The 14,360-nt window shown below is 50.7% G+C and overlaps 2 protein-coding genes across 2 annotated transcripts; one reads left to right on the forward strand and one right to left on the reverse strand.

The window, feature by feature from the left end:
• The first annotated feature begins 63 nt into the window (after positions 1-63).
• dennd6b (DENN/MADD domain containing 6B) lies at positions 64-9,666 on the forward strand. The gene is made up of 19 exons (XM_056588064.1): positions 64-301; positions 868-906; positions 1,041-1,083; positions 1,189-1,298; positions 1,750-1,830; positions 2,103-2,208; positions 2,323-2,402; positions 2,488-2,550; positions 2,876-2,931; positions 3,196-3,318; positions 3,699-3,794; positions 4,144-4,304; positions 4,454-4,518; positions 4,816-4,905; positions 5,302-5,355; positions 6,725-6,834; positions 7,328-7,430; positions 8,133-8,207; positions 8,631-9,666. The coding sequence occupies exons 1-19, from the start codon at positions 149-151 to the stop codon at positions 8,757-8,759; spliced, it is 1,737 nt and encodes a 578-aa protein (XP_056444039.1). The 5' UTR covers positions 64-148; the 3' UTR covers positions 8,760-9,666.
• Positions 8,639-14,296, reverse strand: gcc1 (GRIP and coiled-coil domain containing 1). Its single transcript, XM_056588048.1, has 3 exons — positions 13,782-14,296; positions 12,123-13,299; positions 8,639-11,422 (listed from the first exon to the last, which is right to left on the reverse strand). The coding sequence occupies exons 2-3, from the start codon at positions 13,227-13,229 to the stop codon at positions 10,016-10,018; spliced, it is 2,514 nt and encodes an 837-aa protein (XP_056444023.1). The 5' UTR covers positions 13,230-13,299; positions 13,782-14,296; the 3' UTR covers positions 8,639-10,015.
• Positions 14,297-14,360: the final 64 nt, after the last annotated feature.

The following is a 14,360-nucleotide window of genomic DNA, read 5'->3' on the forward strand; positions in this document are numbered from 1 at the left end:
AGCAAGCACCGTTTGTTGACATAGTTCGGGTACATATCGACAGGGGGCGCCAGAGGGCGTCGTTGGTATCAGCTGGAAACACCTGACACACACGAACACACACATGTTGTGAACACGGTGCGATGAAGACCCTGACCTCTGATTCGTGATGGATCCGTCCCACGGACCCGCATCTCATCACAATGAGACGGGGAACGCAGTGGAAAGAACGGATTCCCGCTCAACGTGGGCCCAGTTTCTGTCCTGGTTGGAATGCGTGTGCGTGGTTACCTTCGACCTCGAGCTCGGACAAGCCATAGAGGTAACAGAGGTTAGCTTGTAGCATCCTCCACCGGCAATAAGAGGTGCAGAGGTTAGCGTGTAGCATCCTCCACTGGCCATAGATGTGCAGAGGTTAGCGTGTAGCATCCTGCACTGGGCAAAGAAGTGTGCAGCGGTTAGCTTGTAGCATCCTCCAGTGGCAAATAGAGGTGCAGTAGCTAACTGGTAGAATCCTACAATGTCCTTAAATACACAGTAGTTAACTAGTAGCATCCTTCACTGGCCATAGTGGTACACTAGCTATCTGGTAGCATCCTCCACTGGCCGTATCGTCAAAGTAGTCGGGTCCTAGCATCCTCCACTACCCATAGAGAAACAGTGGTTAGCTTTTCGCATAGCTAGGTTGTAGCATCCTCTACTGACAGGTGCTGATGATAGCGAGGATGCTGATGATTGAAGAAAAAAGTGTTTTTCATAGAATACCGTTATCTTGTTGAACATTCTCTTGGATTAAGTGTCATCATGTACTTGAAAAGCTATACAGTCCAAACCCATTTTGTTATAGTTTACATTAATGAAGTGTTTTGATTATCTTTGGTTCCCCAGTTGGTGTATCCCCATGATGCTAAACTCACAGAGAAGGAGGTAACTCTTAGTTTTACCTCGATTCATCAACATTGATTATGTTTTGTCCGAAATCCTCATTGTTTTGAATGCTATTTAGGTATTTAAAAGCAAACAGACCTAAGTGTTGTATCGTATATCCACATTGTTTACAGAAAACCAGCATCTGTTACTTATCCTTCCCCGACTCTTACTCAGGTAAATAGATATTTACTCCCACGGCAAGCACAGAGCCATGTCATACACAACAGCAGGTGACGCAGACAGTTAATCTGACCGTGTGCGTAATATATCTTTTCCCAGGATGCCTTGGGGATACACAGTTTAGCTTCAGGTTTCGCCAGTCCATCGGACGCATCAGCCCCGACTTTGGGGAAGATGCGTACGACCGGGACGCCCCCGTCACGCTTCAGGTGAGGCCAGCCTGGTTTGTGCACGCTAACATTTACTCTTACTGTGGATACTAATCCAAAGCGACCTACAATAAGTACATTTGTCAGAAGAAAGAGAGACGATATATCGCTGTCGGTACAGTAAGGATGTTCATAGAACCAAGTGCCAAGCACTAACAATCACTAGTTGAACCCATTCCCCGTATACAACAAAGATGGCTAGGATAAGATGCTACACAACGCTAAGTACTATTTATTTAAGTGCCAGGACGTACAACGAACCAGAACCAGTACCAGAACATACAACTTAAGCCCTTGACCTGTCTGGTGCCTTCAACTGATTTCACTGGACTGGTAAACACCTCAGTCATGGGTGACGTTAAAATGGCATCCGTTGAAAAGAAGGAATTCCATTTGACGGAGTATGTTTGTCCTTCTCTTGTTTTTCTGTCTGTCGGTCTGCCCATACCAGCGTGACCTGGGCCATTTCTATGGTTACGTGTATTTCAGACAAGTGAAGGACGTCTCCGTCAAACGAGGGTACTTTCAGAAGGTGAGACGGCCCCCTGGGATCTCTCCCTCACAGCACTAAACCACGTTCAACACCTGTGCATTCCTCAGCATCCATCTCCATGCCTTAATATAACCATATTCTCTCTCTCTCTCTCTCTCTGTCTCTGTCTCTGTCTCTGTCTCTCTCTCTCTCTCTCTCTCTCTCTCTCTCTCTCTCTCTCTCTCTCTGTCTCTGTCTCTGTCTCTGTCTCTGTCTCTGTCTCTGTCTCTATCCTCTCTCTGTCTCTATCCTCTCTCTGTCTCGTGCACTAGTCTCTGGTTCTGGTGTCCAGGCTGCCCTACGTCCACCTCTTCCACACCCTGCTGCAGATCATCGCCCCCGAGTACTTTGAGAAGCTGGAGCCCTGTCTGGAAGCCGGTGAGTGAGATTGCCCCCGGACGACAGCATTCCACCGGAAACAACTCTCAAATACCGTCATGGTTCTGATGTGGTCTGTGTGTTAAAAGTGACCCTGTTCTGTCTGCCGCACAGTGTGCAACGAAATAGACCAATGGCCTTCGCCGGTGCCAGGCTTGACCCTTAACCTCCCCGTGATGGGCACGGTTTTACAGGTAGGCACAACACCTCAAAGCAAGCATTGGTGTCCCCTTTGATGTGTCATTTATTCAGCCAGTAAATCGTCCTCTGGTTCTGCAGGTTCGGATCCCATCCAAGACGGACAAGCCAGGGGGGAGCCCGGCCAAACATGCCCCGAAAGAGGTACGAGCCTGTGTTGTTCTGTTGGACCTGATGGCGTTTGACTACAGATATTTATACTGACTAGATATCACCTGAGCTGTGCTGTTCAGTGGCATGCATGCGTCAATGCCGCCGCCATCTTGCCGCGGGGTAAACCTCATCGACGGTCGTTGATTCAGTCAGGTGGGTGGTTGCCCCGTGGCAAGATGGCGGTTTTGTTTATGCATGCTTAGAAGCCGCAATGCAATATCTAGTCAGTATATATCTATGGTATTTGACAGCAAGTCGCAGTAAACTGCGGTATAACATAGTGACCGTAAACAAGCCGTTTTCCTTTTTGCCTCAGCATCTTCTCCCGGCGCCGACCCTGCTGCCCACAATTCATGAGTTGGATCTGTTCAAGTGAGTGAGAGAAACGATTCATGGTTTAACAAGCATCTGTTTGGATGAAACGGCTTCGATCTAGAAATATTTCATAAAAAGATATGATCGCTTATCCTTTGTGTTGCCATGTATTCTGCTTCAATAAACAATCGTTTAATCTCAAAAACATGGAGTCGATACACAGGGCTTTAGATCAGATCTCGCTATGATGTGATTCTTCCAGACTGTCCTACTGTGATAGGTGTCATAGGTCAGAATATAATCAAGTGACCTCTCTCTCAGGTGTTTCCAGTCAGCCCTGATCCACCTGCAGGTTCTCTGGGAGCTCACGTTGCTAGGGGAACCCCTGGTCGTCATGGCGCCGTCTCCGACGATGTCGTCCGAAATCGTGCTGGCCCTCGTTAGGTAACCTAATTCACCATATAATAGAATCTATCATATACTTATATAATATATACTCTCCTGTGCCTGACCTTTCCCCTTTTTAAAGGGCACACATAATAACAACAGGTGTGAGTGTGATTAGCCATTACAAGCTGTTTTGAAAATCTGCCTCCTCTGACATCACAAATGGGCGTGTCCACCTACCAGCCTACCCAGCGGACTGTAGCAAACATTGCTCGTCTATCCGTCATGCATCCAGGTGGACACGCCCACTTGTGATGTCAGAAGAGGCTGATTTTCCAAACGGCTTGTAACGGCTAACCCCACCCCCACCCGGTGGTATGATATGTCACCATTTAAGGTTTGAGAAGCGCTCTGAACCAGCCTCTCTGCCCCTGTAGCTCCATCGCGCCGCTGAAGTACTGCAGTGACTACAGGCCCTACTTCACCATCCACGACAGCGAGTTCAGGGAGTACACCACCAGGACCCAGGCCCCGTGAGTAGGACGCACGATCCTGTGTTGGTGTGGGTCTCAGTGTGGTTCTTTTACCACTCATATTTGCGTTGTTAAAGCGAAATGGGTGGTGCAATGTATTTATGTATTATCTTTTCTCTCCGTCTGTATGTCTGTCTGTCTGTCTGTCTGTCTGTCTGTCGTTCTCTGTCTGTTTCCGTTTTTCTCTCCCTCTGTGTGCGTCTCTTTGCTTCTCTTTGTGTGTCTCTCTCTTTCCATCTGTGTCTGTTTGTGTCTGTCTTCCTTCTTCTCTGTGTCCTTATTTCCTTCTCTTGGTGTGTCTCTCGTCCGCCCCTCTGTCTGTCCGTCTGCCTGCCTCGCTCGCCCTCAGTCCCAACGTCATCCTGGGCGTCACCAATCCGTTCTTCATCAAGACCTTCCAGAGCTGGCCCCACATCGTGCGTCTGGGGGACCCCAGGATGGCGGGGGACCTGCCCAAGCAGGTCAAGGTGAAGAAGCTGGCCAAACTCAAAACCCTGGACACAAAGCCAGGTAGGGTCTGGGCAACACTTTTGCTAATGTACAAATGTGCTAATCCTAGATGCTTATCCCACAACACGAATCCATACCGTGGAAGTGGTTAAGGTCTTTAAACAAGACATCCAGGCGAATAATCTCCTCTGCAATGTGACCCTCTGTAGGTATCTACACAGCATACAAAACCTTTCTGCAGAAGGACAAGATCCTCATCAAGAGACTACTTAAGGTAGACGCTGGTTCATCCCTCTGGCCACGCCCACTCTACCTCCTGACTCTGCCTCCTGACCCTTCCCCCTGACTCCACCTCCTGACCCCTGACTCCACCCCTGACTCCACCCCTGACTCCACCCCTGACTCCACCCCTTGACTCCGCCCCTGACTCAGCCTCCTTGCTCCACCTCCTGACCCCGCCTTCTGACTCCGACTCAACCTACTGATTACGACTCCACCTCCTGACCCCGCCTCCTGACTCCGCCTCCTGACCCCACCTCCCTGACTCCGCCTCTGTCCACTGCGTCTACAGGGCATCCAGAGGAAGAGGCCGTCGGAAGTGCAGAGCGCCATCTTGAGGAGACACCTGCTGGAGCTCACGCAGAGCTTCATCATCCCCTTGGTAAGACCCTCCCTCCTCTTCCTCACCGTGTCCCCCGGCCCTGGGAGACGGGGGGGGTCTGACCGCCTGTGTTCTGCCTTTATTGATCGTCTTTCTATTGTATGTTGGCTTTAGCTTTCTGCTAAATTTTAAACACATTGAACTTTCTTTTAAACTTTTCCTTTTCTGTTCTTTTAATTATCTATTTTCTTTTATAACTTATCTTTAGTGTATGTTTGGTTTAGCTTTCTGCTCAATCTCAAACACATTGGACTTTCTTTTAAACTTTTCCTTTTACTTATCAATTTTTTTTTCATTATCTCATGTCATTGTATGACTTATGTTTCAATGTGAATCACCTGCCTCGTGTGCTAAAAGTACTTTATAAAGAAAGTTGCCTTGTCCTCCGTCCCCCAGGAGCGGTACATGGCCAGCCTGATGCCCCTGCAGCGTTCCGTCACCCCCTGGAAGGTGGGTCGCTCGGGGGGGGGGGGGGCGGGGTCGTCCCACTCTGCTGTGTAGATAAGGGGGAGGCAGGTGGCTCAGGAGGTAGAGCGAGGTTGGCTGGTAGCCGGAAGGTTGCTAGTTCGATCCCCGGCTCCTCCTAGTGTCTAGGTTTCCCCCCTGAGCAAGACACCTCACCCTGACTGCTCCCGATGAGCTGGCTGTCACCCTACCTTTGTAAGTTATGTCAACAATGAGCACAACAATGCCGCAGCTTTTGACTCCGTAGACCATGAAACACTTTTAAAGAGACTAAGGGACTGGGTTGGCTTATCCGGCACTGCCTTAGGTTGGTTTTCGTCATACTTATCAAACCGGATGTGCTGTGTCTCCATTAAGAAACACACCTCATCAATATCCAATATTAGGTATGGAGTACCTCAAGGGTCAATACTTGGACCTATTCTTTTCTCAATTGATATGCTTCCACTAGGTGAGGTCATCAGGAGACATGGCATTTATTTGCATTTTTATGCTAATGATTCTCAGTTGTATTTACCCATCAAGCCCAACGACCCATATATGCTATATGCTAAGTGCACTTCATGAATGCCTAAATGACATTAAAAGCTGGATGGCACAACATTTTCCCCAGCTTAATTACAAAAAAACTGAAATCCTGGTCATTGCCCCCAGCAAATATCCGAAGAAATACTGCCATCTACTGGTGACCTGTCAAAACTTATCAAACCTGTTGCAAGAAGCCTTGAAGCCCTGTTTGACCGTAATTTATGTTTTGAGCAACACATCACCAAGATCGTACAATCTTGTTTTTACCAACTCCGCAATATTTCTAAAATTAGATCAAAATTAAATCTCAGTGATGTAGAAACGTTGCTACAGACTGCTGCCAGGCTTTTAACAAGATCTAGAAAATATGACCATATCACCTGTTCTAGCGTCTCTACATTGGCTTCCCGTTTGTTTTAAGGATTGATTTTAAGATTTTATTGATTACTTTTAAGGCATTGTACTTTTATTTGTTCAGCACTTTCTTGTAACTGTTTTGAAAAGTGCTATATAAATAAAGTTTATTCATATTTAATATCCTTCCGTGAAATACAAACCTGTTTCAGAAGGCTTTGGATGTTATTAACAAACATGTACAGTACAGACAAAACTCTAGGGATATTTAAAAGGAACCCATCTTGAGCTCTGGGTGCTAAGCTGTTGATGGGTAACAATGAAGGAATGGGGTAAGGTCTATGTATCAGTTGCCTTGGAGATGAAAATGAGTTCCCAGTGGTTTCAGTGGGCTGAGGCATGCTTGTGTTAAATGGCCCCACGATCTGTCCCTCACACACGTTCTCTTCCCATTGGCTGTCCCCTGTCTCAGACTCCTCCCCAGATCCGCCCCTTCAGCCAAGAGGAGTTCATGGCCACCCTGGAACACGCCGGCCCCCACCTGACCTCCATGCTCAAAGGGGATTGGATGGGACTCTACAGGTGTGTTTGACTCCCCTCTCCTCTCCTAGGACCATAATAATAATAATACATTAGACTTGTATAGCGCTTTTCTAATTACTCAGACGTTTTACAGAGTGAACACAAAATGAAATAATTTGATAAGAATGTATAATAGTAAGAAGATAAGCAAAAGGAGGAAGGGGAGGGACGGGGAAGGAAGTTATGTTGTGAAAGCGATCTTAAAATGGTGTGTGTTTAATGAAGGGAGAGTGATAGCCTGTTGGATGTGGTTGGGGAGGTGGGAGGGTAACTGAGAAGGCCCTGTCACCCCAGGTCCAAAGCTTGGTCCCGGGGGTTCTCTGAGTGTGGTTGTGTCCGTACACCGGAGGCTACGGGTGGTGGTAGTAGTAGTGTGGTGGAGGAGGAGGTCGGAGAGGTAGGGCAGAGCCAGGTTATTTACGACCAAAGGCGATGGACTGTGTCCGTGTCCCGTCTCCCCTCTGACCGATGGCCCTCCGCTGTCTGCCCACAGACGGTTCTTCCGGTCCCCCAACTTCGACGGCTGGTACCGCCTGCGCCGCCGGGAGATGACCCAGAAACTGGAGAGCCTCCACCTGGAGGCGGTGTGTGACGCGGTGAGCGAGTGGTGGCTCTGAGTGACTCTCTCGGGGGTACTCTGGCTGTCTTTCGGACAGGGTTTTGGATCTTGGCTCGCGGTCTCCCCCCGTCACGAATTGGGTTCATGCCCCTTTGAACATCACGGTTATGGGTTATTCTTAAACTGACAGAGGAGGTGAACAAGTTGGACTCAACCACACGTACAGTACTTAGCATTGTGTCGCATCTTACCCTAGCTATCTTTGTTGTATATGGGGAATGGGTAAAGCTTGCTATTGTTAGTGCTTGCCACTTGGTTCTATGAAAATCCTTACTGAACCGACCGCGATATATTTTTGTTTCTTTCTTCTGGCAAATGTACTCGCTTTGGATAAAGCACCTGCTAAACACGCTAAATGTAAGTGTGCACAGTACAGTGAGACGGTGCGTGATACACTTGGATTGTTAGTCAGAAAATGCCTTGGGATCGAACAATCCCTGGTACTTAGAGCTAGTATTGATTTGTATCCCGATTTAGTTTGAGAAGAATTAGTAGAGATTCATCTCTAAAATGGTCATCGCATTGAGAGCGCTGTGTGATATGTCCTAGCTCCTAAGATGGTCGTTGCATTGAGAGCGCTGGGTGATATCCTAGCTCCTAATATGGTCATTGCATTGAGAGGGTACTGTGTGATCATCCGCCCTGCTCTTCTGTCACGGGACCACCCTCCCCTCCTCAGGATCTGGTGGGCTGGACCAAGGACAAGTCTGAGGTGGAGGTCGTGGACCTGGTCCTCAAACTGAGGGAGAAGCTGGTACGTAAACCGGGAGTCACGTTCTCACAGTACAAAAGAAAACTACAACAACGACGGACCCAGCCAATCTCCTATGGTTATGGCTAGAGTCCGACCGGTACTGGATTTTAAGGCCTGATGCTGTAGAAAATGACCGATATCGATATATCGGCCGATATTCTAAATATTGTATATCATTCGTCATTCTGAGTATATCGGCCGATATTCTAAATATTGTGTATCATTCGTCATTCTGAATATATCGGCCGATATTCCGAGTAAATTGGCCAATGTTCTAAATATGTATCGGCCGATATACCAAATATATCGGCCGTTATTCAAAATATATCGGCCGATGTTCAGTGTATATATTGTGGTATCCTGGGGGTCGGAGGTCCATCTTTAAGGCCTTAACGTTTGGCGGTTGCCCCCCATCCCCAACAGACCAAGGCCCACCGGCAGCAGCTGTCGGTGCGGGAGGGGGCCGTTGACCAATTGGAGGGCTGCGTTCAGACCATCGCGGCGGCGCTGCCAGAGGACCTTCAGAACGTCCTGCACAGACACAGGCCGTGACGACTCCACCACCACCACCACCTCCTCTGTTGCCCTTCAGCCCACGGCAGCTCCGTTTATATTCTAGATCTGAGATCCGAGCGAAGCCAGTATTTTTCAGTAATATTCCAAGTAGTTACTGTAAGGTTTTGCGCAATCCTTTCCGAATTTCTAGGGTGTGTGTGGGTGGCAGCTTTGCTCAATTTCTTCCGTATTGTTTGTGTGACTGAGCTCTGATCGGTTTGTCTGGTTTAAGAGGCGCGTGTGTTACAGAGACGGTCCAAATCTCTCCCTGCTTTTTAGCAACTCAACCCCCAACCGTTGCTACTTTAATTTATACTGGGTGGAAACACTTTTTAAATCAGTGTTTCGCTTTCCAAATCGGTGTTTCGCTTTCCTCACACCTTTTTTGATTTCAGCATTGTATGTTATAAGAGTAAACTTTTATTTTGAATTTAAATATTAGTTGGATATTTTCAAAACTATCCGGCAGTAAATAATTCTATACCAGCAGGCCTAAACCTCAATTCTCTGCTCATTCAGTCTTGACTTACACTAAGAATGTAAAAACAGGCAAGCTTTGCCTTTCATTTACCACTATAACTTATACTTAATGTTAGACTATAAAAAAGGATGTTTATTTAATGTACTTATGTTGAAAGCCCAACGCTCTTGTAATATTTTCATAATCAAGACGTGAACATTCATAGTAAAATGTTTTCTAAAAATGTGAATACTTGTCTTGTGTTACAGTACACTTTCCATTTCTAGTTTTGTCCCAGCCAACAGTCTGATTCACACAGGAAAAATAGTTTAATTCTCCAAGGGAATCAAAAATATACATATGAGTGGCATTATTCACAAAGTGCTTCTTCCAAAAGGTGGTCCAGGAGAATATAACCACAGTGTCAAATGTTAGTGTTTACACGCACATCAAACACACACGAGTAAACATCCAAGCACCAACATGTATGTCACATGCAACTTCCTATGTCAATACTCAAGAAAACACATCAACCCTAACTGGGGTTATTTTTGGAATGAAACAGGAAAGTTCGGAGTGACTCGCCCCCGTTCCTCATAATAAATCGTAAAGTATTTTCCAAAAAAAAACAAAAACGTTAGATTGTAAATCGGCAAATTTTTCAAGAAAGGAAAAAACCAATCTAATATTGCCAACACACCCGGACCTGAAACACCACCACTGCCATAATGAACCGTTCAAGTGAGTAAAAACCAAACCAGTCCTTCTGTTTGGAGGGCGCGGTGGTCCCTTCCTACTTGCCCACCACGGGCCACCACGTCTGCCCCTGCAGCTTCAGCACCGCCTTCTTCTCCTGGGGGCTGAAGTGCAGGATGGTGAGGATGGCGCCCAGGGTCTGCCGGCGGCCGCTGACGTCCTGCAGCGTGAGGAAGCGGTAGATGACGTTCTTCAGGTACTCCAGGTTGGCGCCCTCCCGGCCCTGGTCCCTCGTCAGCTTGTCGAGCCGCGCCCGGAGCTCCGCCGTCTCCTCCTCGTGCCGCTCCCCGTTGCCCACCAGCCGGCCCTGCAGCTGGTGGAGGTCCTCCTCCAGCCGCCGCTTCTCCCGCCGCAGCGCGCCCGCCTCCGCCTCCCGCCGCGCCAGCTGCTCCACGTAGAGCAGCAGCTGCGTGGGCGCGCTGGTGCCCGCCAGCTTCAGCGCCTGCGTGATGATCTCGCTCTCCTCCAGCGCCGCGTCCTGTCCGCACGCCGCCACCTCCTCGCCGCCGTCGGCCCTTCCGGCTTCCCCCGCCCCCTCTGGGGTCCCGGCGGAGTCGGCGTCGTGGCGCCCGTGGCGCTGGCCCGGCCCGCCGCCGCACATCAGCGCGACCGACCGCAGCTTCTCCAGCTCGCGGTCCTTCTCGTCCAGCAGCGCGCCGACGCGCTCCCGCTGCTTCTGCAGCTCCGCCTCCAGCCGCAGCAGGCCCTCGCGGTGCGCCGCCTCGGCGCGCTCCAGCTCCTGCCGGTGGGCCGGCAGCAGCGCCGCCGCCGCCTGCTCGCGCTCCCCCACGTCCCTCCGGTGCCGGGCGTCCGCCTCGTCCGCGTGGATCCGCAGGTTGATGTACTTCTCCTTGAGCTCGGCCAGCTGGTCGCGGGCGGCCTCCAGCTCCTTGGCCTGGCAGCCGTCCTTGGTGTTCTTGTTCTTCAGCACCACCTGCGCCCGCAGCTTGTAGCGCTCAAACTCCTCACGCAGCAGCCGCAGCTCCTGCTGGCAGCGCAGCTCCGTGCCGTTCTGCTCGCCGCCGCCGTCGTCCTCCGGCTCCGACAGCTTCTCGATCTCCCCGACCGCTGTCCGCCGCTGCTCCTCCTCGGGGCTGCGGCGTGACGCCAGCATCAGCAGCTTCTTCACCCGCTCCATCTTGTCCTTCAGAGCGCCCACGTCCAGGCGGGCGTCGTCGTCGTCGTCGTCGCCACCCTTGACGGCGACGACGCTCGGGTCGGCGGCGGAGACGCGGGCCGACGCGGCGATGGCCAGCGTCTTGTTCTCCGTGTCCAGCTGCAGCAGGCGATCGCGCAGCCGCTGGAGGCTCTGCTGGTCGCGCTGCTTGGCCTTCTCGCAGGACCCCAGCAGCGCCGACAGTTCCGACAGCCGCTCCTCCAGGCTGGCCACGCGGCCCTCCTCCCCCTGGGCCTGGCAGCGGGCGCGCTCCTCCGCCTGGGACGCCTGGCCGGAGACACGAGAGAGGAACGCGTCGTTAAGGTCCAACGCAGGGCGGGGCGAGAAATCGAATTTTGAGCGCGTTTTCGCGTCAAACGGTCAAAAAATTTACATAATAGTTTTTCCAATTTTTATTATTTTTCAGATTTAATGTTTTATAGAAAGGGCAGAAAAGCTGGACACATCTGTATATTATTTTAGATTGGAACATTTTGTGTATTTTTTTAAGGCGGAATTTCACAGGTGTGTTTTTTTGGAGAGACATGCAGAATAAATACAACACGTTTTTAAACTCAAAAATAATCGTTTGAATAATCGTGATTTCATTATTGACCAAAATAATCGTGATTATGATTTTTCCCATAAGCGACGTGCGCCTCCGAAAAAAAAAATAGTACACAGCATCATGTAGCATCTTATCGTACTATCTTTGTTGCATACGGGGAATGGGTTAACATAGCGATTGTTAAGTGCTTGGCACTTAGTTCTATGAACATCCTTACTGCACCGACAGCGAGATATGGTCGTTTATCTTTCTTCTGACAAATGCACTTCTTTGGATAAAAGCGTCTGCTGAATGCCCAGGATGTGAATGATCCGGTCGTTCAAACACCAGCACCAACACCACCGCCCCTGCCACCACCCTCGCCACCGCCCCCAGCACCACCACCACCCCACCACCCTCACCGCCCCCCCCCGCCCATACCTTTCTGATCTCGTGCTGCAGCTGCTGCTGGTGGTGTCCCTTCGTCTCGGCCAGCTCCCTCTGCAGCTCCTCCACCCGGGGGTCGGGCTTCCTGCGCTCCTCCTCCGCCGCCCGCAGGCCGCGCCGCATCTCCTCCCGCTGCTCGCCGCTCTCTCTCAGGCGCGCCTCGCACTCGGCGCCGCGCTCCGCCGCCCGCGCGCTCTCCTGCAGCGCGGCGCGCGCGTCCTCCAGCCGGAGCTCCGCCTCCTGCCGCAGGTCGCGCTCCTCCCGCAGGAGCTCCTGCAGCTCGCGCAGCATGAGGGCGTGGTCGTCCTGCTCCCGGGCGCGCTCGTGCTGCTGGGTGATGACGCGGGCCTTGCTCTCGGCCAGCTGCTCCTGCGCCGCCCGGGCCCGGGCCTCGTGCTGCCGCCGCTCCTCCTCCAGCCGGCCCTGGAGCTCCTCCAGCTCCTGCTTGGCGTTGCGCTTGTCCGCCTGGAAGCTGGCCTCCATCCGCGACTTCTCCTGCGACACCGTGGCCAGGGAGCTGGTCAGGGTGCTGAGCTGGGTCCTCAGCTGGGTCACCCGCCGGTCCGCCTCGGCCTGGGGGTGGCCGGTGGCCGCCGCCGGCGGCGGGGGCGTGTGCTGCCTGAGGAGCTGATCCGGGCCTCGGCCGCCGGAGCCGGAGCCGACGGCGCTCTCGGAGCCGCTGGCGTCCGGCTCGGCCTGTTGGCCCCGGGCGCCGGCGCCTTCGCTCTCCCCGCCGCCTTCCTGCTCGTCCCCTACCGGCTCCCCCCTGGCGCCCTCGCTCGTGACGCTGGCGGCCGTGTCCAGGCTGTCGGCGCTGTGCATGGAGCAGCGGTCGTCCAGGAGGTCGGAGGTCACCGAGGCCGGGCCGGTCGGGGAGCCGCCGTCCCAGGGCTGATGGCCCAGGTCCACCTCCTGGGACACGGTGAGCACCTTCAGGCTGGCCTCCAGGGCCTCCTTCTCCTTCATCAGGCCCTTGTAGGCCCGGACCACATCCTTGAAGCGGGTCTGGTACTGGATCAGCTGCTTCTTCTGGGACTCGATGGTGTCAAACATGTCTTTCTTGCTCGGGCCGCCCCCGAAGCTCATCCCAAACTTTTCCATGACTAGGGGGAGATTTGAACCCGACTACATTGAAGCTCCAACCAGACCCATGCTTGTTGACATGACTCACCTGAGGAGGAGAATAACGTGTTGGGACTCAGTGTCATGTTGATTTTTTATGTAGAGTTCTTGGAAGGACAACAACGTTCAGTTAAGACAATCGGGACAAACAAAAGCTTGTTGCACAGAATTACATATCAAGTGCTGCATTCCACGTGATGAAAGCAGATATTGTGTGTCTACATAAAGACGGAGAGCGCAAGACAGAGGACATAGTTATCTTATGAATATTGATGTCAGAAAAAGAAAACACTACTCGAGATCGAACAATATTCAAATAGTTGACATGTGTTGTTATGTATTAGCCCTATTGTACTCAACCCGGACATGGAGACGTGGCTGAGCTACGTGGATGCAATAAGTTTGTCATGATATCAGCTGACCCTATTGTCATTATATTATATGAAAATAACCTTTTGACCTAATTATACGTGATCGTTCGCTGTTTTCAGACACTTTATATAACGGTGGTCAATACAAGGTTGTCCTTACCAGCTGTTTACATGGAATAAGTACTCTCCAGCACTGATCATGAATGATCCGGTCCGGGAAGAACTCTTTGCCCAATACTCAACAATCAAAAAGGTGTGTCTGGTGAAGGTAAAAAAGCTGAAGGAGGATAACTAAATCATATCAACCAACAGAGGGATGCGAGCTAACGTTAGCCGCGTCGGTCCGGATAACTTTTAGAGGCGGCGCATGCGCCTGGAGAAAAAACTTTTATTTAAAACGAATAAATAAACAATTCTGTCGCTCAGCGAAACAATATGGCTTGCATTCAAGCCCCGAAATGTATATATTTTTGTTTGCAGAATATAATTTAAATTAAAGTAGGTTCAAAGCTAATCCGGCAAACATTTTGCCAGATATTGCGTTCCGTTGCCTCTATGAAATGAATAAAAAATAATACATTGTTTATCAAGAGCAAGATATGTATTTTCGAAAAAAACCTCAAACGTTTTTAATCCGGCGTTAAAATTCCACGGTGCGATACAATTTTTGCCACGTAAAAGAAAAAGTGCCCAAAAATAGAATATCAATAAAGTTGAGCGAAAGGCGTGACGTCATTTG

This window comes from Gadus chalcogrammus, chromosome 4 (genome assembly GCF_026213295.1).
Source record: "Gadus chalcogrammus isolate NIFS_2021 chromosome 4, NIFS_Gcha_1.0, whole genome shotgun sequence".
Taxonomy (NCBI): domain Eukaryota; kingdom Metazoa; phylum Chordata; class Actinopteri; order Gadiformes; family Gadidae; genus Gadus; species Gadus chalcogrammus.

Bases quoted from the DNA above. Each gene is read 5' to 3' on its own strand.
- dennd6b (XM_056588064.1), top strand. From the start codon at position 149: ATGGATCCGTCCCACGGACCCGCATCTCATCACAATGAGACGGGGAAC. The intron at 3,795-4,143 runs GTGAGTAGGACG...GCTCGCCCTCAG, and splicing joins ACCACCAGGACCCAGGCCCC to TCCCAACGTCATCCTGGGCG. The intron at 6,835-7,327 runs GTGTGTTTGACT...GTCTGCCCACAG, and splicing joins GATTGGATGGGACTCTACAG to ACGGTTCTTCCGGTCCCCCA.
- gcc1 (XM_056588048.1), bottom strand. From the start codon at position 13,229: ATGGAAAAGTTTGGGATGAGCTTCGGGGGCGGCCCGAGCAAGAAAGAC. The intron at 11,423-12,122 runs GTATGGGCGGGG...GTCTCCGGCCAG, and splicing joins TGCAGCACGAGATCAGAAAG to GCGTCCCAGGCGGAGGAGCG.